Source organism: Ursus americanus, chromosome 2, assembly GCF_024610735.1.
Source record: "Ursus americanus isolate L20-20 chromosome 2, mUrsAme1.1.p, whole genome shotgun sequence".
Taxonomy (NCBI): domain Eukaryota; kingdom Metazoa; phylum Chordata; class Mammalia; order Carnivora; family Ursidae; genus Ursus; species Ursus americanus.
In genome coordinates this window covers 73,966,537-73,992,221 of record NC_142128.1, presented here as the reverse complement: position 1 = coordinate 73,992,221, position 25,685 = coordinate 73,966,537, and the positions used below count along the sequence as shown (strand labels likewise).

Below are 25,685 nucleotides of genomic sequence, written 5' to 3'. Positions count from 1 at the left end.
AATTGGTTCTCCTATCTAGCAAGGATGGGAACCCCACATTTTGTTCACAAGCTCTCACTGGGTGTGAAGGAGCTCCAGCCCCTGGAGTAGAAAAAGTTGAGGGGGAGCTAAGAAAGTGGGTGGGAGAGGAGCTCTCCTCTTTTCTCTATTAACTGGGAGTCCCAGGGACAAATGCCTGATTTTCTTTTTTTAAGATATTATTTATTTATTTGACAGAGATAGAGACAGCCAGCGAGAGAGGGAATACAAGCAGGGGGAGTGGGAGAGGAAGAAGCAGGGGTGTCCCGGCTTCCCATCCAGAGGAGCCTGATGTGGGGCTCGATCCCAGGACCCTGGGATCACGCCCTGAGCCAAAGGCAGAGGCTTAACGACTGAGCCACCCAGGCACCCCCAAATGCCTGATTTTAAAAATGTATTTTTCAGCGTTTTCTGTCCCCAGCTGCAGGTCTGAGATCACAGTGTGGTCAGATCTGAATCACCATTTACATTTTGAGACAGATTCATTCCATATCATTGCGTTTTATCAAATTTGCATCGTAAGCCTTTGGTTTTACTGTGTGATGAAAGGCATTGTTTCCTATTTAAAGGAAAGTTAGCCAACAAGATCAGAATAGAGAGCTTCGGATTTTGTTTTTAGACCTGGACCGACTTCTGTACAAACCAAACAATAGCAGATCACAGAGAAGGACCATAAAGATAAGTCTACTTTCATGATGCTAGGGAGTCTGCTGACAAGTGTATCAGGAAAGATCAGAGGGAGCTGGTCTGACCTTCCTTCCTCCCTACTCTGGCTGTGTGGCGCCCACATCATGGAAGACAGCAGACTGGGTATTCGTAACCCTGTGATTCCATTCAGGACCTCAGAGTACGTTCCCAGACCGCGCTTTATCAACTTATCCCCTCCCTGGTGCCATCATCTGAGTCTGCGGGCCCCTCTCTCCTCCAGCCTCTGCCTCCCCCATCCAAACCAATCTGTGACTAGGCTGATAGCCCAGCTCAGAGATTCTGCAGTTCAGTTTCCCAACCTCTAGAACAACTAGTGAGTAATAGGGAGCTCCAGGATCAGTCAGGGAATAGAGGGTGGGGTCCTGAGGAAGTCCTTTTCCTGATGAAAGAGCAAGATAACAGCTGTAGAGTCACAGACCCAGAGCTGGAGAGGGGATGCCGGCAGAAAGAGCTGCCTAGGTGCCCGGAGAGTCCTTTGTCTCTATGATGATGGTGACGGGCTCAAACTATGTGGCAAATTAGGGACGGTCACAGGAAAAACCCTCCAAATTAACACAAATAGCTCCTGCAGGGGGAAGAAGTGAAAAGAAAACCGACAAGCATGGTTTGGACGGGTAAAATGAATAATTACAGTCATTTATGTGCCCTGCTCACTCTATGCTTCATTACCATGCAGCACAGTCTTTGGTGTGACTGTCACGAAACGCATCCGATTGGACATGTGCTGAGTTTTACCTGATTGGCAAAATGCCCACACTTGTAAACTCAGGTCCTCACAGTGGAATCCTTCGGCAAGATTGTCCTCGGCTTAAAGTCAAAAATAAAGCAAAACAAAAAGGAAAGAACACACACACAGAGAACTCCGAGGAAACTTGCCCCGGCCACCGGCCAGGCTGACACAAAGGGGTTAAAAGTTAAGTGGAAGTCGAGCTTGAAGGAGTAAGACGGGGCCTCTATATAAAGTTGAACAAGTCGCCTGGGGCCCGCACAAACCTCCACCTTTTTTGGCCTCCACGGCGGCAACCCCGGCCCCTGCTAACGTCCTCCGCCTGTGGGACTGAGCAGGGAAGCTCACGGTAGTGGCGGCCAAGGAGAGGGGCCGGCCTTGCCAGGAATAAAGAGGGAGGGGAGGGGAAAAAGCCAGCTCGCCCACCCCGCTCCCGGGCGGAGGGCGGGGGCAGCGCGTCCCGCGGGCCGAGCGCGTCTCGGGCTGAGCGCATCTCTCCGGAGCGGCGCGGGAAGGATGCTGGTCGGCAGGGGCGCGCGCGCGGGGCGCGGGATGCCGCGGGGCTGGACCGCGCTCTGCCTGCTCAGTCTGCTGCGTGAGTACCGGCCGCGCGCATCCGGGCGGGCGGGGAGGGTCCGCGCTCTCCCGCGGCGGAGCGCGCAGAGCCCCGGGGGCTCCGAGGGAAGGGACCCCGGCCCCACCCACGCCCCACGCCCACGGCGGCTGCGGGCTCCAGTGGCACGGGGGCCTTCGGAACCGCTCCCCGCTGGGACCGGCGCGTCACCTGGGAAGCGGCGGGGTGGACGGGAAGGGAAGCGCGGGCGACCCCCGCCGCCAGGGTCAGCCAGCCCAGGTGTCAACCGGGCGGCGCGCCCCGGTCGTCCCGGAGTCAGAGCGTGCGCCTCCTTGGAGTTGTCCCTAAAGTAAAGCACTTCGAAGACGCCAGTCTGTTCGCGTGGCCAGAGGTGCGGAGCGCGGAGTCTGAGCCAGAAATGGGAGAGGGGAGGAGAGAAGCAGGAAAGTTTTGCCCCTGGGAGCTGATTCCGAAAGCCCAGGCCTGAGCGGCTGCTGGGGACACAGCGCAGGCGCCCGCCGACCACCGGGACGGGGCAAGCTCGAATTGGACCTTTAAGGAATGGGAGCGAGGCCAGCCTGGGACGAGGCCCCAGCTCCGACGCCCAGAAGGCCCAGGAGTCAGCTGAGTTAGGTGACCAGGGGAGTGTGGAATGAGGAACAGTCCGTGAAAAACTCCTTGCATTTAAGATTGGGAAGCTAAATTACAGCTCCCGCGTCCCACGCCCACACCCAGTCCGCTGGAGAGAAGGTGGCAGTAGATGCAGTTTGTTCTGTGCCCTGCCGCCCTCTCCCCATCGCAACCCCCCACCCTGGCACCAACTGAGACTTGTTACATTTGGGGGCTTTCCTCCCTTTCCTCCTCCAAGTTCTAAAACTAGTGAATAGGTTAGCGGGCTAGTGGATGCCCCTCCACTCACCCACACCTGTCCCTACTCCTTAAGATCTTGCTCTCACTTTGGTGGAGAAATAATAGATGCTCCGTAAATATTTATTCTTAATTGCTTTCATTTGGGGATAGCATTCTCCATCTCATCACACTGCGTTTAGAAGGTTTTAAACATTGTTCATTCTTCTCCCTTTTGCTCAAGATTCCTCTTCCAGCCCTCTCTAGGGCTCCCAACTCCCTACTCTTACTCCATACTCAAGGCCACCCACCATGGCCCCACAGAGAGATCTGGGCCTGCCAGCTAGGCCCCTTTGCTCTCATGGTCCTCTGCTGTCCTCCGTTTGCACCAACCCAGCTGGAGAGAGACTCTGAGCTTGAGAAAGCTCTAAGATAGGCTCTGGGTTGACCAGTTCAGCAGCCGTGGACCTGCCCTCTGGGGCAGGGAAAAAGCGGTCACTGAGCTGTTGAAGCCCTAGACCAGGGAACTCTCCTGGGTGCTAGACGGCATCCTCCTAACGGGGGAGTTGATGAACAGCTGATCAGATGTTCCACTCTCCTTTGGCTACACAGCTTGTGATGACCTGGTCCCGCGCCGAGTGAGGCCCACCCTTTTCTTATTTCCTCAGCTGGCCAGTTTCAGTCTCGCCTTGGACTGCAGCAGGAGGTTGGGGGAGCAAATGAACTCCTGCAAAATCTGGGCCAGATATGCTGAGAATTCCACTGTCTCAGCTTTGGGGGGTGACAGCTGGGGCATGGATCCCTATTCTCCATCTTGCCAGACGACTTGGGCCAATTTGGAGCTTTAGGTCTTCCCTGAGAACTTTCTAGGGTTTGTTTATTGTTTTAATGCTAGGAGTCGTTTTCTGTCCTGGTATACATCGTGGGATAAATAAGCGAGTGACTGTATCTTGAAATGCTAACAGATGAACGTTGCAGGAATTCCGTGCCATTACTGAAAAATTTAGGGCACTGGAGGTTCTGTGGTTTTCATGTCATGTAGCCTGACAGAGAGCTTTGTCCTGGGAAGGTCTTTCTGTCCCGTGAGAAGTTGGCATAAGGATGAGCACAGCAGCCAACCAAAATTAGACTCTTCTCGCTGCAGATGGGACTGCTCTGGGTGGTGACCAGAGTCAGAGCGGGAGCTGAGAGGCCACCAGGGAGCACTGCCATGTCACCACCTGGGAAGAGAAGCCTTTCAGATTATTAGGAAACCCCATTTGTCAGGCTCAGGGTATCTGTTCCCTCCAAGACCTCCGTGGCCTATCTTCCCTTTCACCATAAGGACACGCCCCCCCCAGTCCCGCCCCTTCACATTCCTCTTCTTCCTTTGGGTCCTTCGTGCATGCTGACCCCACACCCATATCCTGTCTGGGGCTACATGTAAGAGGGGAAAAAAGAAAAGGGAAAAGAATTTTATCAGATATTTTCCAGAGGAGAGAGGACTCCACCCTTTGACTCTCTGCCACATGGCGGCCGAGGAGGAGCAGGCTTGGGGACCTCTGACTAATTCAGTGGCCCCCAGGGGTCCCCGTCCAGCTGGCAACACCTTTGCAATGCGAGTCTTCAGCGGCATTCCTGTTTGAGAAAACACGCCTGGGCATCTTTGTTCTTATCCCTTTGGCTCCACCTCCTGGGCCTTCTTGCTCACTTGTCCTCACCTCCTTCCTTCTCTGAGTCTTTGTCTCCAAAAGCTCAGGGCAAGGAGTGCCAAACTGCAGCAGATAAACTTGGGCACAGAGTCTTACAAAAACAAATTTTAAAAAGAGGCACAAATTCCACTTCGCGCGGCCGCACTGCCTGATTTCCTTCAGAGCCCAGGCAGGAGGGCCTGGGCTCACTTTCAGGGTTGGCCGGTTACTCAGCCCTGCCGAGGGTGCCTGGCCTCCCTCTCGCCTTGACTTTGCCTGATCTCACTAAAGGGCCCAGAGCGTGGAGAACTGAAAATGTGAAGGTATGGAAAAAGAACAAAAACACCACCCTCCAGAAGAAAATGCTTGGAGTTGCCAGGGCAGAATTTCCTATTTTTCTGGATTTTGACTTTTGAAATGAGAACATTCTCTTCCCTTCTCAGCTGAAAAATAAAAACAGATTATGATTTTTCGTCCCCACGGCTCCTGACTTCCCTAAGGAGAAAGATGCATGCATCCTGGGGAAGAGAGGTGCGCACGAATAGGGTGGACCGAGGGGTACTTCATAGCACCTGTTCTCTGCCCCTCCCACCCCCACCAATCACTTCTCTTTGGATGCAAAGGAAAAGGCCTTTTGGCTTAATTGGGAAGTCGGCTGCTTCCTGATTTGGGGGGGAAAGACTCCAAGAACCCATAACCGATACCCTGTAGCCGAGCGGCATCTCTAGATGGCCAGTTCCATTGTTAAAGAAAATGCCTTAACCACTCTGTATGTGAAAAAAACCAGGCCTTGGATGTGCAGGGGCCGACAGGAGGTTGAATTGCTGAGCATGATAAAAATAAAGTGGAACTTGGTATTTGATGGGCCCAAGAGACACAGGCTGTGGGAATCCAGAGGCCAGAAGGAGGAGAGAGAGAGGAGGGGAGGTGCCTGGAGGGTGGAAAAGACCCCCGGAGGAGAAACGTCTTACGGTGTGGCAGGGATGCTTCGCACAGTGATGTCTAAGTTACACCATTGTCTCTTCTGGCCTGGGCTGTGATCTGGCGCCGTGCTCTCAAACCTTTGATAAACACACACTCACCCGGTCTTAGTGTTCTCTGGAAGAAAGCACGGGGTGCTTGGCTGGCCCCCGGTGAAGCTGAAGGAGAACGGCAGTAACCTGAGGACAGAGAGGCGCAGAGCTGCAAAAAAGGAGTCAGTGGCAATGAGGAGAATGAAGGAGAGGGCACTGGGAGAAATATTGGGCCCCCAGAGAAAGCTCAGGAGCCTGGGGTTCCAGGGTAAGTGGATGGGGGCCAAGCCCAGCTATCTGCATATTAAAGGGGAGTCCCAGTTCACGGGGAGCCACAGATGCTGGGTTTATGCTCAGGTCACAGCTTAGGTTCACAGGAACCCTAGGAAGGCAACAGGCCAGCCCTGCGTACTAGTCCAAGATGCCTGGTCTCAGTGAGACCCGGTAACGAGGACGCTTCCTGAGTGCTCCCGGGAAAGACGGGGGCTTACCACTTCCCAGGTAGTTCATTCCATTAAACACACACACACACACACACACACACACACACACACACACACACACACAAAACCAAAACACATTATTTTCAGCTTTTCTTTGTATTACAATGAAGTTAGCTTTCTTGTATCTTCTAGTCATTAACTTCAAATTCTGTTCTTAATTAGAATCGGTTAATCTTCAGTAAATTCTTTTTTTTTTTAAAGATTTTATTTATTTATTTGAGAGACAGAGAGAGAGCACAAACAGGGGGAGGAGCAGAGGGAGAGGGAGAAGCAGACTCCCTGCAGAACAGGGAGCCCGATGTGGGATCAGGATCATGACCTGAGCTGAAGGCAGACATTTAACCGCCTGAGCCCCCAGGCGCCCCAATCTTCAGTAACTTCTAATCTAATTCTATTCTTGGATGTACCACAGAATGAATCTGATCTTTCTTCCTGACAAGCCTTACCGAGCTGTCTGGGCCCACTAGATTATAAACTCCTTGAGGACAGGGATTTATTTAAATTGGATGACACCCACACCACACCACAGGAAGGAGACTTCTCTCACTCTGGGCTCCCCAAAGCACTGAGCAGGGTCTTTTGCACATCACTGGTGCTTATGACAAAAAATAAGAGTGAGTAAGTAAGCGAAACAAGTCTTGAATAAAGTTATTTATTCTCCCTCCCCAAATTCTTCTTTTCTGGATCAGAGGTTGGCAAACTTTTTCTGTCAAGAGCCACATAGTGAATATTGCAGACTCTGGAGGCCATATGTTGTCTCTGATGCAAATTCTACTCTGTTTTACTTTACAACACTTGAAACATGCAAAAGCCCTTCTTAGCTCACTGGCCATACAACAAACAGCTGGTGGGCGGATTGGGTCCACCAGCTGTTCCCCAACCCCCGATCTAGATGAAATAGCTTCAGGCCCTCAAGCATAAGAGACTCAGTTTCTAGAACTCTCCTAGTTCTGGTTCTCCTCCCCTGGTCGCTCCCTCATTTGATAAATTCCCTCTTAAACTACAGGACTGAATGGGGCGGCTCTCCGAAGAGGCGGTGGGCATAATAGGCCTACCACGGGCCACGCACTCCGAGGGCTGCTTCCCAGCTCACACGGCCCTGCTTCTCGCCCTGAGCAAAACGAACATGTCCAAGAGACGCTTCCAACGCTAAAGAAATTTATAATGTAACTGAGGCAACAAGACCTATACTCAGGAAACAGCATATATGATTTTGTGCCAGATAAGTGGCGGAGAGATGTGTCTGGAGGCCTCTCAGAAGCAGAAGGAAAGGGGCCCTGGACTAAAGATAACTGCTATTTCTTGAGTGTTTACCAGCTGGGCTAACTGCTTTGAGCCCCTTATCTCCTCCACCACTCAGAACAACTAGGAGGTAGGGCAGTGTTTATTCCCATTTCCCAGGTAAGGTCTAGAGAGTGGAGGAAGCCTCCGCCCCAGCCCTGACAGCGAGAACAGGGTAGAGAAGCCTCTGGACATGGTCTGACTGCAGAGCCCACACTCTTCGTGCGGAGGCTTCACTGTCTTCTCAGAAACACAGGCTGGGGGTTCCCAGCGGAGGCGGCAGGCTGTTTCTTCCCAGTACTGTCCCCCCGTGGGCTGAGCCACACAAGAATTCCTCCCACAAACCCCAGGGTTGGAACAAAAGGGTGGGATGGGGCTGGCTGGCCAGGAGATCAGGAAACACCAGCAAAAACCCCACTAAACCTAAGAGGGTCTTTGGAAAGCAAGACCAAAGGGCACCTGGATGGCTCAGTCGATGAAGCATCTGCCTTCGGCTCAGGTCGTGATCTTGGGGTCCTGGGATCGAACCCCAACGTCATGGGGCTCCCTGCTCAGTGGAGAGTCTGCTTCTCCTTCTCCTTCTGTGCGTGCGCTCTCTCTCTAAAACAAATAAATAAAATCTTAAAAAAAAAACACACACAAAAAAACAAGACCCAGTATAGTCTCCTAAAGCATGGGAATTTAGCTAGTTAGGTAACAGAGCTTTCTGGATCGGAGGAGTTGGGCACCTTCTTTCAAGATGCAAAGATTCTCCATTTTACTAATTGTGAGTAGAAACCTCTTAAAAATGCATTACCTTGGGGCACCTGGGTGGCGCAGCGGTTAAGCGTCTGCCTTCGGCTCAGGGCGTGATCCCGGCGTTATGGGATTGAGTCCCACATCAGGCTCTTCCACTAGGAGCCTGCTTCTTCCTCTCCCACTCCCCTGCTTGTGTTCCCTCTCTCGCTGGCTGTCTCTATCTCTGTCGAATAAATAAATAAAAATCTTTAAAAAAATAATGCATTACCTTATGCCCCTGCTTCCTTAGTGTTCTCCTCAAAATAAGGACTTTAACTTTCATGACTCAGTTGGATCAGGAAAATAATTTGGTTATGGTGCAACTCAGTGACTTTGTTAATGCTTATTAAGGTGTATGTATGTATTTACTCCTACCATAAATGGTTCCAGAGTGGTGTGGGTTTTACTACTCACGTCTGTTTTTCATTTATCTCTGTTTCTTCTTTTTTAAGAGGTTGTTTCTCCTTATTGTTCGCTTCTAAGAGTCTCTAATTTCTAGCTTTAGCTAGAATATCAGATAACCAAGCTTGTTAGAACTATGTGGACAACAAGAATAATTGCCTCTGAATAAGTACTTGTAAGTTAAATGCATTACTTTTACTACGTGACTTTTGTGACCTCTATTTGGCCATTTTGGGGGTATCCTCATTTTGTTAACTTCCTGATACCTTGTCTCCTCCCTTTGCCCCAAGTTCATGAGTTGAGATCAAATAGGATATCTAGAGTCAAATCAGGTACTTAGGGAGACACAGTTAATAAAGGTAGAATGGGAAGGGGCGCCTGGGTGGCTCAGTCGTTAAGTGTCTGCCTTCGGCTCAGGGCGTGATCCCGGAGTTCTGGGATTGAGCCCCACGTCGGGCTCTTCCGCTGGGAGCCTGCTTCTTCCTCCCCCACTCCCTCTGCTTGTGTTCCCTCTCTCGCTGGCTGTCTCTCTGTCTGTCAAATAAATAAATAAAATCTTTAAAAAATAAAAATAAAGGTAGAATGGGAAGTAAATAGCAGAAGATAGCCTTTTGTTTGATTTTAAATTGCACTTTTGTTTGATTTTAATTTGTTTGATTTTAAATTTTAAAATGCTCTGTCGGGTTGGGGATAAAGGCTATTTGTCTGGAAGGCTCTGGTCTAGAATGGAATGGAATGCAGGTTTCACTGACTGTCTCCTAGAATCTAACTGGTAAGCTGCTGTTACTCCCTTGACAGAGTTGGGAGAACAGAAGCTCAGATAAAGAAAGGTTAGCATTTGATGGTTTAATGCCATGGACATGTGTGGGAAGATAGGATGAACAGAGACCTGTGGTCAGTCTCAATTCATATAAATGTTATTCCTGCAAGATGCAGTCTCCTCATGGGGGCTCTAGAAAGGGAGCCCTAGAAGCTGGAAAAGCACTGGACTCGCTCCCTGCCCGTCCCTCTGCTGCAGCCCCTTGGTTGGATTGGCTTTCAGGGCCCTACCGCCATGTTCCCTCACTCTACACCAACTCACACGTCTCCTGTCACTGAGCCTTGCCTCTCTGGCCTCCCTCTCTGACCTGTTTCTCCAAGCGCCCAGGGGGCATCCCTGCCCACTGCAGGCTCAGGGACGTGAGTCTGAGGTGGGGCTTTCATTCTCTTTGCAGATGGATCCTGCTACCTGTTGCTCAGTGTTTGGCCAGGTGGTGGGCGAGAGGAGGCTGTGGCTGCCGGGAGCCCGGCCCTAGCGGGTCAGTAGCTGGCCTAGGTCCAGAGTTGCTTCACTCATCTGGCACAGGCACCTCTGTCCTCAGAACTCGCAGCAGGTCTCTGCTCACATCTGGAAAAGTTCAAAACTGTTTGTCTGGGTGAAGGAGGCCCTGGGGGAGCGGGTTCAAAAGCATGACATCACCTCAGTCAGGCCCAGCTTTCTTTGGAAAGAGAAAAGGGCTGGGCCAGGCTGAGCCAGATAGGATTCCCAGGAATTGATGTGTTGGAAGGAAGAAGAGGAAAGGGTGGAAAGGAAGGATGATGTCAAGGGAGAGTTCCGTGGTGCCTTGGAGTGGTACCCGGGGAAGATGATTCTTCGGTTCAGTGTCCATATGTTCCCACCACCTGCCCCCTTCAGTGGGTTGATACTTCAGGGACAGATTGCTAAGCGGGTCCTATCTGAGGGCAGAGGAAGACTGTATCTGCTTCCCCATCTATTTTGTTTTGAGAAGCCCCCCTCTACCTAACCCAGATAGGAGCCCAGGCTTTTCTCTCCAGAAGGGTGGAGGATGCATCCTGATCTGTGGCAGTTTAGACTCCCTGACCCTCTTGCTCCTTCCACTCAAGTGTCTGCTAAATCTCAGTGGCCCCACTGCTCCCTGCCCCGCATAAACTATGGCCTCCCCTCTTGGCCAAGACCTTGGTGATTCAGCTTCTTATCTCTAAAACGGAGATAGTAATATCACTTCTTCCTCCTACTCCCCTGCACAGAAGATTAAAATATGATTATTGTCTCACCATTTATACCAATCTACTTGCAACTGGGGGGGGGGGCAGATGTGGGAGAGTGAGACTTGTCACAACTTTTAAGGGCAGCATTCTTGGTCCCAAGTTAATTGCAATGAAACAAAAGCCTAACTTCCCTCTTGATGCCGAGGGAAAGAAGAGGTGTCATTCTACATTGCTATTTACCTGGAAACCCAAAAGATACAGACTTATATCTCAATCAGGAAAATTTAGAGAGGAGCTTTAGGGTGGCCTGGGATCCTCAGGGGTCTTTCCTTAAGGGTGGTACTGGTGGGTGCTGACCTCTGGGTACCAAGTCCATCCTAATGTTTAAGACCAAGTCAAGAATAGAATAGAGGCCCTCAGTCATATGTCTAAGCACTTCAAAGTTATCAATCAGGCCTATTAACTTATAAATGAAATGTCCTCTATCCTCTTACCTTAAAAAACATACCCTCAGGGCCATCCGGAAGACCAAGTTTGAATTTGGGACCCTGTGGGTCTCTAGACTCAGGGCCACAGTATGACTGAGCAGGAAGAGATGGCCTTTGACCCCAGCCCATCCCCCTTCCCTTCTTACCCACAACTCTGGCACACATCGTTGGGGATCTTGCATGCGTGCAAGGCACGCACCACTCACGTGCTTCAGTGTAACCCTTCTCCCTGAAGCAGCCACCTCTTGGCCATCCTTGCGCCTTGGGGGTGCCCACCCTGGGGCTGCAGTTCACCCTCAGAAGGATGGACTGGGACAAAGGGCCCCATAAAGATCCTCAAGTGAGAAAAGAGCCATTTGAGCAAGAAGTTCTAGGAGTTCTGGTCCCCACTGTATGACCTAGAAGAGAGGGTACATCGCTGTTGGCCCATGAACTCCTCAGAGTTTGGGGCAGGGCAGAGTAAGAGGAGGAAGAGAATATAGACTCTAACGTTCAGGGTGCAATCAGGAAGCTTCTCCTTCCTGGGTATGAGGATGGCACTGGTGGGTACCCCAGGAAACATGGAAGGGCAAGGACCCTCATGAAGATCTTCAGAGAATAATTAAATCCAGGAACATTATACTATACCAATTTAATATTTGTCATTAATTTTCCCAACAATCCATGTAAGGAAAGGCCCTCACTTTAGAGACTGGTAAACTGAGACACACACAGACACGTATGTACACGCATTAAACTATACAGTTATTGGCAGAGCCGGAACTAAGCTTTCTTCCCACTACATTTGATGAGAAACTAGGCCTTATGTTCTCTAGTCCATCTGCTGGATTCCTAGGTCAGAGCTTTTTGAAAGAAATCTTGGGGTGGGGGGAGCTTACTGAATTTCTCAACAAAAGACAAGGAGGATGGGTTTGCATGAGGGAAAGAATGAAGGGAGTTTGAAGGGAGCCTTGGACAGAGAGAAGATTTTTAAAGGGGCTGCAGAGAAAAGGTGATTATCCCAAGAGTATATTATTTTAGTGGATGGAGAGTGACAGAAGAGAGGAAGACACATTACAAAGGAAATAAAGGTACTTCTTCCCCCATATTTTAGTTCTTTGTGATATTTATTCAGATATAATTTGATATTTTAACATTTTACTTCACATGTTACAAACATTGCCTTGTATTTTCATGTGGCGTTAGTTTTTTATTTTACAATTTTTTATGTGTAATGATTATGGTGTGTGAAGTGCATATAGCATTTATCCTATTGTGATTCATTTAGTCGCTTGCAACTTTTCCCTCCTAGAAATAGCACTGTATTAGACACTTGGTGCATACAAGCTTTTCCTTCCTTATTTTCTTAGGGAAAATCTAGTAGTGAGAAATTAGTCACCTGTCCAAAAGGATATTCTTGATGTCATGATGTCATGAGACTCCAGGATGATTTAGGTTCTCACTTGTCCCCCTTGTTTCTTTATAGCCTCTGGGTTCACAGATGTGGAAGTCATGACAGTTGCTGCCACAGAGCCCATCACCCAAGCAACGACATCAGCTGTTTCTGCAAATGCATCCAACCAGGAAGCCATCACGCTGAGTCCTCTTGGAAGTACCACCCCGTACCTTGTCTCTCAGGAGAGCAATGGGACCGCAGCAGCCAGCTCAGGTAAAGAGTGCTTGTCTCAGGCCCCAGAGGGATGCTGCTGGTGTTGGGTAAAGCATTAGGATATCTGCAGACCCCCCCCCCAGGCCTGCTTTCCCCCACAGATGGAAACATACAAGCCCCACAAAATATGGTCTGTTCAAGATGCTTTGGGGACCCTGAAGTAAGTTCCTGATGATTCTCGTATAGTGACAGCTTTCTCAGGTAGCTTTGGCAGCTGAGCCTGACGACTCGTTCTCCTTGTACCCTGCTCTCATGCTGAGTTCAGATTAGTGATAAAATAAGGATCAGATGAGGACTCCCTAGAAATCTCTGATCTCTTCGGGTTCAAACCGCTTTTCGACTTCTTTAAGGTAGACCAGAGTCCAGTTCAGGGTCAGAATCCTGAAGGCGCCCCTAATAACATGCTCAATTATAGCTATAGTTCCAACAGCTGGCTCGAAATGAGTTTGGTAAGGGTTAGGACCTGAGGTAGCTCTTCACTCCCCAAATTCCCATTTCTGGTTTGAAGTCCATGCCAATATCATTCTCTATAATTTTAATTCAAAACGGTGAACTCAGATGTGTGTAGGGGTGTGTGTGTGTGTGTGCATGCGTGTGTGTATGCAAACATGTGCACATGCACGCTCGTGTTTTGGTCTATTTCAGAGACTACAGTCAATATCACATCTACCTCCGAGATCACCCCAGTGCCTGGGACCATGAACTCTTCTGTCCAGACACAGACTTCTTTAGCTAGCACAGTAACTTCTAGCCCAACCAGCTTTGCAACTTCAGACATGACCTTGAAGCCTAGCCTGCTACCTGGAAATGTTTCGGATCCCCCATACAACAGCACCAGCCTTGTGACAACATCCCCCACTGAACACTCCACAGCATTTTCTCTTACCCCAAGTACCATCAAGGTGGGTGAATTGGACCAAAAATGGCAGATTGCCCCCTCACTCCATAGGTGTGCAAACCCTCTCTTCCTCTCAACCTCTCCTCATCCCGACCAGTGAGTTTGGGTCACGTAAGAATTAGCAAGGAAAATAGGCAGCTTAGGGGCGCCTGGGTGGCTCATGAGTTAAGTGTCCAACTCTTGATTTCAGCTCAGGTCATGACCTTAGGGTTGTGGGATCGAGCCCCATGTTAGGCTCCACACTCAGCGAGGAGTCTGCAGGAGATTCTCTCTCTCCCTCTCCCTCTGCCCCCCCTTCTCATGTGCTCTCTCTCTCTCTGTCTCTCTAAATAAATAAATAAATAATATTTTTTTAAGAAGAAAATATGCAGCTGAAATATTGCTGGAAAGGATAGACAGGGGCAGAGAGGAGTGGAGACAGGTAGCTGAGCTATGCCGTGGGTATTGCATTTCAAGGGAGTAGAAAGTAAAGGGGGATTCTTGGAGGTCCGCTGTGGTTCTTGCTAGTATCTCCCGGTCTGCGCTTTGACCAGGGCACCATCTCCCTCTGGGCATATTTGGAAACCATCCTCCATTTAATGGGGTGACTTTTCCAAAAATGTTTAGGACAACTACCATTTCCTGTATATGAGAGGGTTTGACGGTATGTCAGGCATAGAGAAGCCATGAAGAACTGGGCAGACCAGGGATGGTGAGCTCAGTCTTGGGGTCTGTGGCTGTCAACAGCTTTCAGCAGCAAGGGTAGAAAATATGAGGGCGTGGAGCCTGGAGGCAGGCATGAGGAACCTGCCTGGTTTCTGTTTTTAAAGGAACTAGAATAGGAATCTGGAGAGTCCTAGAGGCCAGGGGGAAAAGGCGTGTCACCAGGTTCTGCCTGGCCACCCCATTATCTCTTTGCTTATATGGCCTTATTTGCAAGTGTATAATCCACTGCAGGAAAAACAGCCCCAGTGGGAAAAGTTCCTCCCCTCCTCCATTTCTGTACCATCCAAGCTAATGTTTACCAAGACTGCGAACAGCTACTTGCTGGCAAGCCTGGGCTAGTAACCCAAGTTTTGATTATCTGATGGGGATGGGAGTGAGACGGAGGAAGGGAGTAATACCACAGAATAGCCCTTGTCCCCTAACATTTTAAATTTTCTTTTTCCTAAAAACTTTTAAAAGAGCACCTCACAGAAATCAAACTGGAAAAGAGGTGGAGGGGGGGAATGAGAGGCAAAGATACTGGCTTATTTACTTTGTTTTTGTTTTAATACAGGGAGAAATCAAATGCTCCCAAGTCAAAGAAGTGAAATTGACCCAAGGTATCTGCCTAGAGCTAAATGAGACCTCCAGCTGTGTAAGTCAGACTCCCCTCCACCTCCCCCCATCCTTTCCTCCTCCCTCTTCTCCCACAATCCTTTCTGAACCTCCTTAAGCCATCTTGGACTGGACCAGACTTTGGTGGGGGTGGGGAGAACTTCCTTGGCCAGGCACTTTCCAACCCTGAGCTTTTCCTTTAGGGAGTCAGAGGCCCCATCTGGTGGGCAAATGAGGCAAAGACAATTTTATTTAAATGTTCCTTTTTCCCTCCTCTGTAGTACATTTAATATGTACGTTGTCAGATTTAAGTTTGCTCCTATGTTAAGAAAATCCTTAGTGAAATATAAACTAGTAATCTAAAATACCAATTTGTTTATTATTATTATTGACATGTAACTCTTTAATCCATATAGAATGTCTTTTTTCTATAATGCTGTATTTTCCATATAACTGTTTTTCCTAACATTATTTATTGAACAATCCCCTCTGTTGTTGGTTGGAATGCTGTTTTTTAGCTTCTATTAAGTTTTTATATGTCCCAGGGCACATTCTTCAGAGATACTTTATTTGTTCAGTTTGTCTTTTTTTTTTCTGCCTGTTTTAAATTTTAAAAAAATTTTTATACTTTTACATTATAGCACTTTAAAAATCCAGCCAGGCAGGTCTTTGCTCACTACATTATAAAAAAATGTATTTTTTTGTCTATTCTTTTAGAAAAACTTTAGAAACATCTTGCCAAAATTTTTTAAAAAAGTAAATTTTTCATTGGAACTGCTATAAATCCCTCTGTATTTTTCTGGTTTTCTTTTGTATTGTTCGGCATATTGTCTTTTTAGTTTTTAAAAACTAAAAGCTAGGGGTGTTTTTCCTGTAAGCTTTATGAACTTTTTAAAGTTATTTGTAATATAGGGTCCCCATTAAATATTCTAATTGATCATTGTTGGTATATTAGAAAGTTAAGTTCTGAAATTTATCTTGGGTTTAGCCATTTTCTTTAACTTGTTAATTCCCAAGAGCTTTCTAGTTGATTCTTTTTTGTTTTTTAGGCAAGCTATCCTGTTACCCACCACAGTACATTGTTTTTCTCCTCCTTTTTAATAGTTACACCTTGTTTCAGTTCTAATTGCATTGGTAAGACTCTACAGTACAGCCTTAACTTTTCGTGGTGATAGCAGACGTCCTTGCTTTGTTTCAGTAAATTTCCCTGACAGTTACAATTTCCTCAACAAAGAATGGAATGGCAGGACTCTTCCTACTCACTTGTAGGAAAAAACATTTCCTTACAAGTTGGGAATCCATTTAAGGGAGCCATATATGTGGTTTGTGATTGCATGGATTGGAAAAGACCTGGGTAGACTGTTATCTGTGGAACACATTCGGTTATTTATATTGTCCATTCTGACTACCCGTTTTACCTGTGATTTTCAGTTGGGTCATTCTGACTCACAGATCTTTTAAAATTATACCTAAAAGGTCTTTATTTAGCCTAGGACTTTTAAAAACAATGGGAATTGCAAAGACCTAAGTTCACACAATAGATAACAAGTGCAATTTGCAAAATGATGAACTTAAACATGATTATACAAAGTACAGGTAATTCTCTGTGTTTCTGATACTGATTTTCAACTCTACTTACTTTTTTTTTAATTGCCAAACCCTTTGCTAATTCTGGCTTTTAAAAAGTGACCTTTTTTTTTAAAAGTAATATCCTGGTTAAGCACTTATTTTCCTGTGTATCACACTAGTCTGTGTCAAAATGCTGCTTCTTTGTACCACGGATTTAGAACTAATTGCATGGCATTCTAAGTGTCTGTCCATTGCTCTTCGAGGTTCACGTTTAACTAGGGTCATCGTATAAGACAAGCGCTGGAAACTTACTGCTACTCCAGAAATAACTCCTCCTACTGTGCTGTGGTTGCTTTCTCTCTGTGGTCTTTACTGTCTCATCTGTTCGTGCCACAGCTGAGAAGGTCTGTACTGCCTTCTGAGGTCTGGGGAGGATCTGGGAGTAGGGATGTGGGAAGATAGCAAGTCCTCCGGTATCCTGAAGAAGGCTTCTGCACTCCTCACGGTGAACCAACTCTATGGTAGCACCAGGTCATGCTACCGTTTCCCTGGCCTCTCTGCCACTGTGGGTTCCCCTTTCTTCCTGAGGCCTCCTTTGCCCCAGCCCCCAAGCAGCAGTGCCCCCTAAGCTCCCCAAAGTAATTTTTCCCCAGTCAGCAATCCTTGTTCAGAATCTTTAGCCAAAGCTCCATATTGTGTTTCAGATTCCTTTTCCTTGAGTCCTAATGCATGCTCGTGTGATAATCAGTCTCTTCCAAGGGCTGTGAGTGGCATGTTGCCTGCTCATTTTCCTTAGGTTGCATTTGCACTCTTAGTGTCAGAGGGCCTTAAGGCACTGGTTCTAACCATGGGAAACTCAAGCCCTACTCATAGCCTATTGAGAAGCATGAAGGATTTGAATTCCCCTAACATCATGTCCCTGAGTACTTGTGTCATGTTGGCATGCCCCTGCATCTAGTGTATTCCCATAACAGAAATACGGGTGCCTATTCTCAGCTCTTCAGATACTCACTGTGCGCTGGGACCTACTGAGTATCTGACCTGATAGCTCTCACTAGGTGAATCATACAGGCTTCTCTTCTGTCCATGTATCTGCAGACGTTTATTTCTCAACTACTCTCCTTTTGCTCCCCTTCCTTCCCCTTTAGACAGAAATCACCTCTATCAGCCCGGGGGAGGGAAGGCAACCCCACAATCTTCTCAAGCACCTGCTACCCCATTGTAGGTCCTCATTAGCAGGACCTGTCACTCCGAGTCAGACTTTCATTCTCTGTGCCGCGGTGTCAGGGTAATTTATTTTTTGTGGTTATGGTTCCCCAAATACTTTCCAAAATATGAGATTACTTTATTCTCTTAGGCTATACCCGTTTATCCAGGGGAATCCACCAAGAAATTTTTTAATGGCGGTAAAATACACATAACACAAAATGTGTCCTCTTAACCATTCAGAAGTCCACATACGGTGCAGTGGTATTAAGGACATTCACATTGTTGTACAGTCTCCGGAACTCTTCGTCATCCAGAGCTGAAACTCTATGCACATTAAACCACTTCCCGTTACCCCTGCCTCCTAGCCCCTGGCCACCACCCTTCTACTTTCTGTCTCTACGACTTTGACTACTCCGGGTACCTCGTAGAAGTGAAATCAGACAGCCTTTATCTTTTTGTGACCGGTTTATATCACTTAGCATAACGTCCTCAAGGTTCATCCATTTGTAGCCTGTGTCAGAATTTCCTTCCTTTTCAAGGCTGAATAATATTCCATTGTGTGTATAGACCACATTTTGCGTGTCCCTTCATCCACCAACAACACTTGGATTGCTTCCGCCTTTTACCGCGGTGAATAATGCTGTTATGCACATGGGAGTACAAATATCTCTTTAACACTCTGATTTCATTTCTTTTGGGTGTATACCCAGAAGTAGCAGTGCTGGATTTTATGGTAAATCTATTTTTAAAGTTTTGAAGACTCGCCATACTGTTTTCCATAGCAACTGCACCGTTTTGCATTCCCACCAAAAGAGCACGAGGGTTCCGATATGTCAACATCCTCGCCTGCATTTGTTATGTGCTGTTTTTTTTTTTTTTGTATAGTAATCATCCCAATGGGCATGAGGTGGTATCTCATTGTGCTTTTGGTGGGCATTTCCTGATGACTGGTGATGTCGGAACATCTTTTCATGTGCTTATTGGCCATTTGCATATCCTCTTTGGAGAAATCTCTATTCAAGCCCTTTGCCCACTGATTTGTTTTTGAGAACTACCTTTCTTTCGAACCACATGTGTTTCTAGGCAGAGGTTGTATTTACTCAGCTAGCACATCACCCTTATTCTGTCACATTGACTTCATCTAAGGCAGGCTGCTTCCAACCCCCAGATCATATCCCCCAGCCCACACCTTCCTTGCCCTCTGCCCAAACACTAAAGGTCAGTTTCCATGCAGAAAAAAATAACTTACAGATGGAGGACAGATGAAGACGGTGTGTCTCCTGGAGAAAGCCTGAGATCTGGAAACAGCCTAACTCCTTGGCCTTGGCCAGCTGCCCCCTTGTTGTGCGCCTGTAGCAGGCCCTTCACTCCAGTCTCTAAATGAAAACAAGGTTTTACCTCCAAAGTCAAACTCACACCAAGATAGATAAATGAGAGAGAGCGAATGAGAAGTGATTCTAAAATCTCAGCGCTGGGAAAAACCTTCAGGCTCATTTAGAAAAATACCTGTCCCTCTCTTCCCCGTTCCAACGTGCTTCTTCAACATGTTAAGCATCTTTGCAAAGTTTGAGGATGCTACCCAAGAAAGGTTAGATGGTTTTATTATTGCAGGTATCATTTTTGCAGAGTAACATGTGTGAGCAGATGTGGCTAGGAGCTCACAGATCTGATTCTCACGAGCAAAATGGCAAAGGCTGTGGCTTCCTCCTGCCCACTCTCCCATGATATCTGCCCACAGCCTCTCTCGGGGGAGGATGTTTATTTCAAGCCGCCGGAGAAGCATTGTGCTTTGTTCAGGATCCACCTGCTCGCCTCCGGTCCCCAACACAATTCACTGATGCCGCTGGACTCCAAAGTGGGAGGCTGGCCGCGGTTATTCCCTTGAATTTAGTCCAAGAAACGAAGCGAAGGGTGGAGGGACCCTGTGTGGAGGCCAAACCAGTTGGGACGTTAAGTTGAACAACAATTCTTTTGTTTGTTTGGTGCTATGCTTAGTGCCGTCTGGGTTCAAAATTATGAAATTATATAACGTACACCCACTCCCCCAACGAAGGAGTCTTACAGTCTAGCCAGAGTGAAATGACTGTAACAGGCAGCATACGATCATACCTCCAAGTGTGGACTCCGGGGGATATGGTGTAGATTGTTGCTACTATTAATAGTAACAGTACTAGCTGCCATTTGTCCAGTGCCCGTTAGGTTCTGCAGACCTTGCTGGGCGCTCTTCATACGACATCTCCTTAGTCACAACTCAGTGTTCAGCTGAAGAACCTCACACTCAGACTAGTCGCATGACTTGCAAAGAATCCAGTAAATAGCAGAGGCACGGTCGATGTCTAGTCTATGGAAGATAAGACCAGCTTCATGGAGGAGGTGGGATTTGAGTGCAGTCTTGAAGGATGGGGAGTCCAAGGGAGAAGGCGGTGTTCTTCCTTCTTCTTATAGCCAGGGTTGTGAAGGTCGCAAGTTCTCACACACTTGGGCTTCCCATGGTACTCCGCCATCTGAAGGCCTTTCCCTACCGGCTTCTCCAGCACCCATTCTCCCTATCCTTCAAGACCTATTTTGCACGTTTCTGTGAACCCCATACCTGATGTGTGCTCACCCTCCTTTGAATGTCCGTAGCACTTTAGCAGTAACTTTGTCATAGTACCTACCATGGAACTACCTTGTCACCTGTCTCTTTTTGCCTCAGTTTCTTCATCTGTCAAATGGGGAGAATAATAACACCCATCTGAAAGGGTTATGCAAAGCCTAAATGAATCAACATGTGTAAAGCACTCAGAACAGCGTCGGAGACATAAGCATCATGTATTTTCACTGCCATGCATGCAGACTGAGAGCTCTGACTGTGTGGAGTTCTTAGGTACCCCCACCCCCCTCCCACCTCCCCCCACACTTGATACAGTGTCTGACAATCGGGGCTTCATCAATGTCAGAAGACGTGACTATGGTTGAGGTGCAGCTTCTTAAGATTCCGTAGTTTGAGGAAGGCGCCATTTTGTGTGGCTTGTTTAAATTGTGCAGGAGCCCTAACCCTCTGCCTCTCTCACGAAGGAGACAGATCTCAACCAGAGACACTCCAGAAGCCTGCAGTCGTCCAGGCATGGGAACGTCCAGGAGGGACTGCCCTCCTCCTCACGCAGAAGGCATGGTGTTTGGGAGGATGCGGTGCTCACAGGGAAGGAACATAAGGTTCCCCAAAGAGAAAGGGGCCGAGAGAAGGAGACTGCTGATCATGTCCAGCGGTGTCCAGACTGCCCACAGCAAACGCTGTTTTCAAGAACCTGATTTTTCCAGAAACAGAGCCTCTATCCAAGTACTTCCTCAGAGACCTTTCTCTCAGGGGAAAAACAGCAGTGGCCAGAGATTTCATTTTTCTGTGACCTGGGCTCTTGAGGGCCTTCTGAGCCTACCTCTGGACTCCTCTCTCTGTGACCTGGAGGTTAGCTAGCCCTGCTCTTCTGGCCTCATCCGAGCCCAGTGAGCTCCTGTTCAGCTCCCTTAAATTCCAGCTGAGAGGAGAAAGCTGGGGCCTCAGGCCAGTCCTGACTTTGCCTTGTGCAGGAGCAAAGGATCCTGGGTTTTCCTGCCACGGGCCACAGCAGTAGGAAAATACCCAGGCTGCTTTCCAAGCTGGGAGGGCCCCAAGGAGCGGTGCTGCCCCACAAACAGGAAGCCTTCTCCTCCACAGAGGCTCAGTTCGGATGCCCCTCACACGCCCCAGCAGTTTTCCCCGAACAGGAAAGTTGTCGGAGCTGTTCAGGCATTTCCTCCTCACCATCTGCCATCCGGACAGAGGAGAGAGTCTTGGTTTCGGTTCCTTTCCTGTGCAGGGGTGTGGGGGGGGGGGCGCTCTGATTGGAGACTGCTGGAACACATCCTGGGACGTGTGAGAACAGGGTGTTGGAAGGGCACAGCCAGTGTTTCCAATTCTGGGTCCCTGGACTCAACTGTCCAAGAATCATGAGAATGTATCTTCAGGGGGCCTAGAGACCAGCCAGCAATCTGGAGCGATCTGTGAACTTCATGGAAAACAGGGGTCCCTGCCGCTAATGAGAAAGAGGGGATGGTAGAAAAACGCCATTTCAGTTTGAGCCAGCCTCTTTGTGAGCCCTCTTAGTGGGGCAGGAGGGAAGGGCCCAAGGATGTCACTGAGGGATTTGTGTTCTACTCCTCATTTCCCTTGGCTTTTCCTCCAACATTTGGGGCTATTGTAACCTTGAAACAAAGGATTTTCTCTTTGTCAGTAACACACTGTTCATATTTTCTGGTATTGGCAATTTCTTTTGAATGTAATTTGAAATAGTATACGGGTGCACGGGCAATCCTTAAATAAGGTAATGTTCCCCGAATTCGTTCTTGACCCCTTACAGTGCCACCTGTGACACCCATACATGTATGTTTTGGTACTGGGAAATTTTGGAGTTTTTTTTTTTTATTATTATTGTATTTTGCACATATATATTTCACAGGATTTTTTTTTCCAGTTAAAATTTTGGGGGGGGGGGAAGGTCCTTCTTGTTTGGAGAGTAATAGTGTGACTTTAATCAGGATTATTGCCTGAGACTCTGGACGCAGTTCGGTGTACATTAGTAATTTCATCTTCCGCTCACCATTTTTTTCTGTCTTCCCAGGAGGATTTTAAGAAGGATAATGAAGAGGAACTGACCCAAGTCCTGTGTGAGAAGGAGCAGGCTGAGGCTGGGGCCGGGGTGTGCTCCTTGCTTCTGGCCCAGTCTGAGGTGAGGCCTCACTGCCTGCTGCTGGTCTTGGCCAACAGAACAGGTAAGGGGTGCATCTGCCCTGGGGTCTAGGGAGGGAGCGGGGCTGAAGTGAGGGGATCCTGGGTAGAAATCTAGTATCTAAGCTGAAAGAGCATAGGTGGTAGCGAGAAGAGCCGAGCTAACTTTGGGAGAGGCTCTCCTGAGATGGACCATCCTGGCCATCAGAGCATCAGCTAGAACATCAAAGAAGGGCACAGCGGGAGGTTCTCTTCCAGCTTCTAGATTCAGCAGTCCCTGTTTCTAATTCTAGAACTTTCCAGTAAGCTCCAACTTCTGGAAAAGCACCAGTCTGACCTGAAAAAGGTAAGTTCCTCTAAGATGATGGGAATTTTCAGAGGGAACACTGGGTCAGGGGAATTTACTCGAGTAAGGGAGAAAGTAATTCTCTTGTCTAGACCTGTCCTTCCTATCTCTCCATCCTTCTCCGACAGTCTTAACCTTTCTGTGCTTGAACCAAAATTTTATGGTGCAGCTTGATTAAGAGATGTCAGTCTTAAATCCTGTTTAGAAAAATTCCTGAGGTGTAAGTCTTCTTGGGTTCATCCACTATTGGGTCTAGCGTGGGCTCCGGAACTCACATCCCACAAGTGACAGTCTGTCTTTTCTGTGTCTTCCCTTCCAGCTGGGGATCCAAGCCTTCGCTGAACAAGAGGTTGGGAGCCACCAGAGCTATTCCCGCAAGACCCTGATCGCACTGGTCACCTCAGGGATCCTGCTGGCTGTGTTGGGCACCGCTGGCTATTTCCTGATGAACCGCCGTAGCTGGAGCCCCACAGGAGAAAGGCTGGTCAGTCTGGAGGTCCAGGGCAAAGAAAATGAGGAATATGGTGGTCTTCTGGGGAGGTCCATAAATGTCATGAAGGGGGGAGGAGAAATCCCAGGAAAGTTACTTCTGTGCCCATCTGCATGGACGTGCATACACGCACATTACCATGTGGGTGGACGAGGCTGAATAACATGGAGCAGATTAGGAAGGGGGCACTGACTGGGCTCAGCCCACCCACTGACTGTGGCCGCAGATGGCACGTGTCATCTAATTCTGATTTTGCCTGGGATAGTTCGGCTGGTTACGACCAGAACAGGCTGCTAAATCAGCCACGCTTATCTGCATGCATATTAAGTGCCCATGGGTCCTACCTAGCTCACAGGAAGGGGACCCGTGGAAGGAAGAGCTACTCTTGAAGTGTGCTGGATGAGGGAGGACAAGGCTGGGGTTTGACTCTTGGCCTCTGGCCTGCTCCCTCCTCGGGGGAGGGTTATTCCGTCTTGGGGACTGCCTGGTTGCTGGCGGGAGCTGGTTACTGAATGGCGGTGGCACGGTGTGGTGCCTCTCCTCTGTCCTTTCTCCTCTAGGAGCTGGAACCCTGAGCGCTCTTCAGGAAGAAAGGAGTCTGCCCATGAAGCTGCCACCCCCTCTCTCCTGCCCCCTCCCCCCATCACCGCCTCACTCCCCTGCTTACCAGATAATGCTCCTTTATTTATACACTGTCTAGGGCGAAGACCCTTATTACACGGAGAACGGTGGAGGCCAGGGCTATAGCTCAGGCCCTGGGGCCTCCCCTGAGGCTCAGGGAAAGGCCAGTGTGAACCGAGGGGCTCAGGAGAACGGGACCGGCCAGGCCACATCCAGAAACGGCCATTCAGCAAGACAACACGTGGTGGCTGATACGGAATTGTGACTCGGCTGGGTGGGGCAAGGCTGGGCAACATCTGGGGAAGGGGCCCCTCCCTGCGTCTGATCACAGGCTGTCTCTCTGCTGGAGCTACCGTCCCTTACCTTCTACCCTTTCCTGCTGCACACACCCTCGGAGGCCGTTTCTGGAGCCCTGCACTGCACCAGGCCGAGGGCTTCTCTCCATCTTGGGGACCGGGAGGTAACCCCTGCCCTTTCCACGTTCAGCTCGCTAAGCCTAGAATCCGGTCTACTTTGAGTAAAAGTGTGAGGGGGAAATGCCACAGTGCAGAGAAGCTACGGTGGGGGTGGGGGGGTGGTGAAGATCTTGCATCATTCACACTTGGGCTTCTTCCCTCTCCCTCCTCTCTGCCTTATTAAAAGAACTCCCAGGGGAAGCATGGGTTTTTTCTGGGCTACAATTTTGTCCCAGGAGGCTTTGCCTTTTCCTGTTTCTTCCTCATGTCTGTCTTCTCTACTTTAGGGAAACCAAAGCAACCCAATGTACCCACTCCTTTGTAATGATATAACCAGCAAGACTTGTTGTCTTAAACCGTCTCCCGTACGCCCACGCCAAGTCACTGTGGATTCAGGCACTGGCTTCCCTCATGCTCTCAGGTTCTCCTGAGCTCCACACCTTCTCCCTCCCACATCTGCATACAGAAGCATGCACTGTTTTCTGGCTGAGCCTGGAACGAGGCTCCACGTTTTGAAAAACGTCTTGTGTCTGTGTGTGGGGGACAGGGTAGGGGTGCATGGCACATGCATTCCTACTTTTGGGGACAAATGAGAGAGAGGGAATGGCCCAGTGCTTGTCTCTCTGGGGCTCACAGAGTCCCATCTTGGGCCCCTGTTTCTCCCTGTGAGTCTGAGTGGATGGGACCATGGGACCAGAACTTTGAGCCAAGCCTCTTGACCTGCACACCTCCGAGGAAGCCCCTTGCTCGGAGGCTAGGTCCTGACCTTATCCTCTGATCTCAGTGGCTTCCTCCTTCTTCCCCCTGACTTCTGGGTTGAGCTGTGGACTCAGTCTCCCAGCAGACTCCTTTCTGTCTCTGCCTCCTCCACCCCGACCCCCTCACTGCTCTACACCCCGGCATAGTCAGAGCCCTTCCACATCTCCAGAGGACCTTCGCCACAAGCCACCTGCCTCCTTTGTAGGTAGCCCAGGTTCTCATTTGTATTTTTGTTTTTGTTTTTTTTTTCTTTTCCAGAGGGGTGAGCAGGGATCCTGATTTCAATGACGTTTGGAAATAGAACTTTCCAGAGATAGGAAGTTTGGGTGGATTTTATTTCTGAATACAAAATGGTGTGTGTAAATACTGTAATTAAAGTGATACTGAGACACATCTGTTCTGCGTCACTGTCCCAGCCAGGTGTGTCTGAATGCCACAGCGGCATCCTGGTCAGACCGGGCCGGACTTCGCAATGATATGGGGCTGGGGGGGAGCCAGGAAAGAGGGGCACCATCTCAGGGGATAACAGGAAAAGGCCAGGGTGCTGCTCTTTGGCTAAGTCTTCCTCTGTGGGGAGAGTTGGAGGAGGCTCACAGGAAGGCTGGATGTTTCTAGTCCTAGAAAGAAAGACAGACCAGAGTGCAGCAGGGG

The 25,685-nt window shown here is 48.8% G+C and overlaps 1 protein-coding gene across 2 annotated transcripts; it reads left to right on the top strand.

The window, feature by feature from the left end:
* Window positions 1–1,824: 1,824 nt before the first annotated feature.
* On the top strand, window positions 1,825–25,427 carry CD34 (CD34 molecule). 2 transcript variants are annotated; one of them, XM_045787798.2, is made up of 8 exons: window positions 1,825–2,048; window positions 12,462–12,644; window positions 13,290–13,546; window positions 14,801–14,881; window positions 22,257–22,407; window positions 22,657–22,709; window positions 23,029–23,193; window positions 23,900–25,427. In XM_045787798.2, exons 1-8 carry the CDS (start codon window positions 1,970–1,972, stop codon window positions 24,083–24,085), a joined length of 1,155 nt encoding a protein of 384 aa, XP_045643754.1. In that variant the 5' UTR covers window positions 1,825–1,969; the 3' UTR covers window positions 24,086–25,427. The 2 variants fall into 2 exon arrangements, with proteins under 2 accessions (XP_045643754.1, XP_045643755.1); XM_045787799.2 differs by lacking the exon at window positions 23,900–25,427 and adding an exon at window positions 23,760–23,893.
* Window positions 25,428–25,685: the final 258 nt, after the last annotated feature.

Bases quoted from the DNA above. Each gene is read 5' to 3' on its own strand.
- CD34 (XM_045787798.2), top strand. From the start codon at position 1,970: ATGCTGGTCGGCAGGGGCGCGCGCGCGGGGCGCGGGATGCCGCGGGGC. The intron at 12,645-13,289 runs GTAAAGAGTGCT...GGTCTATTTCAG, and splicing joins GACCGCAGCAGCCAGCTCAG to AGACTACAGTCAATATCACA. The intron at 14,882-22,256 runs GTAAGTCAGACT...CTGTCTTCCCAG, and splicing joins TAAATGAGACCTCCAGCTGT to GAGGATTTTAAGAAGGATAA.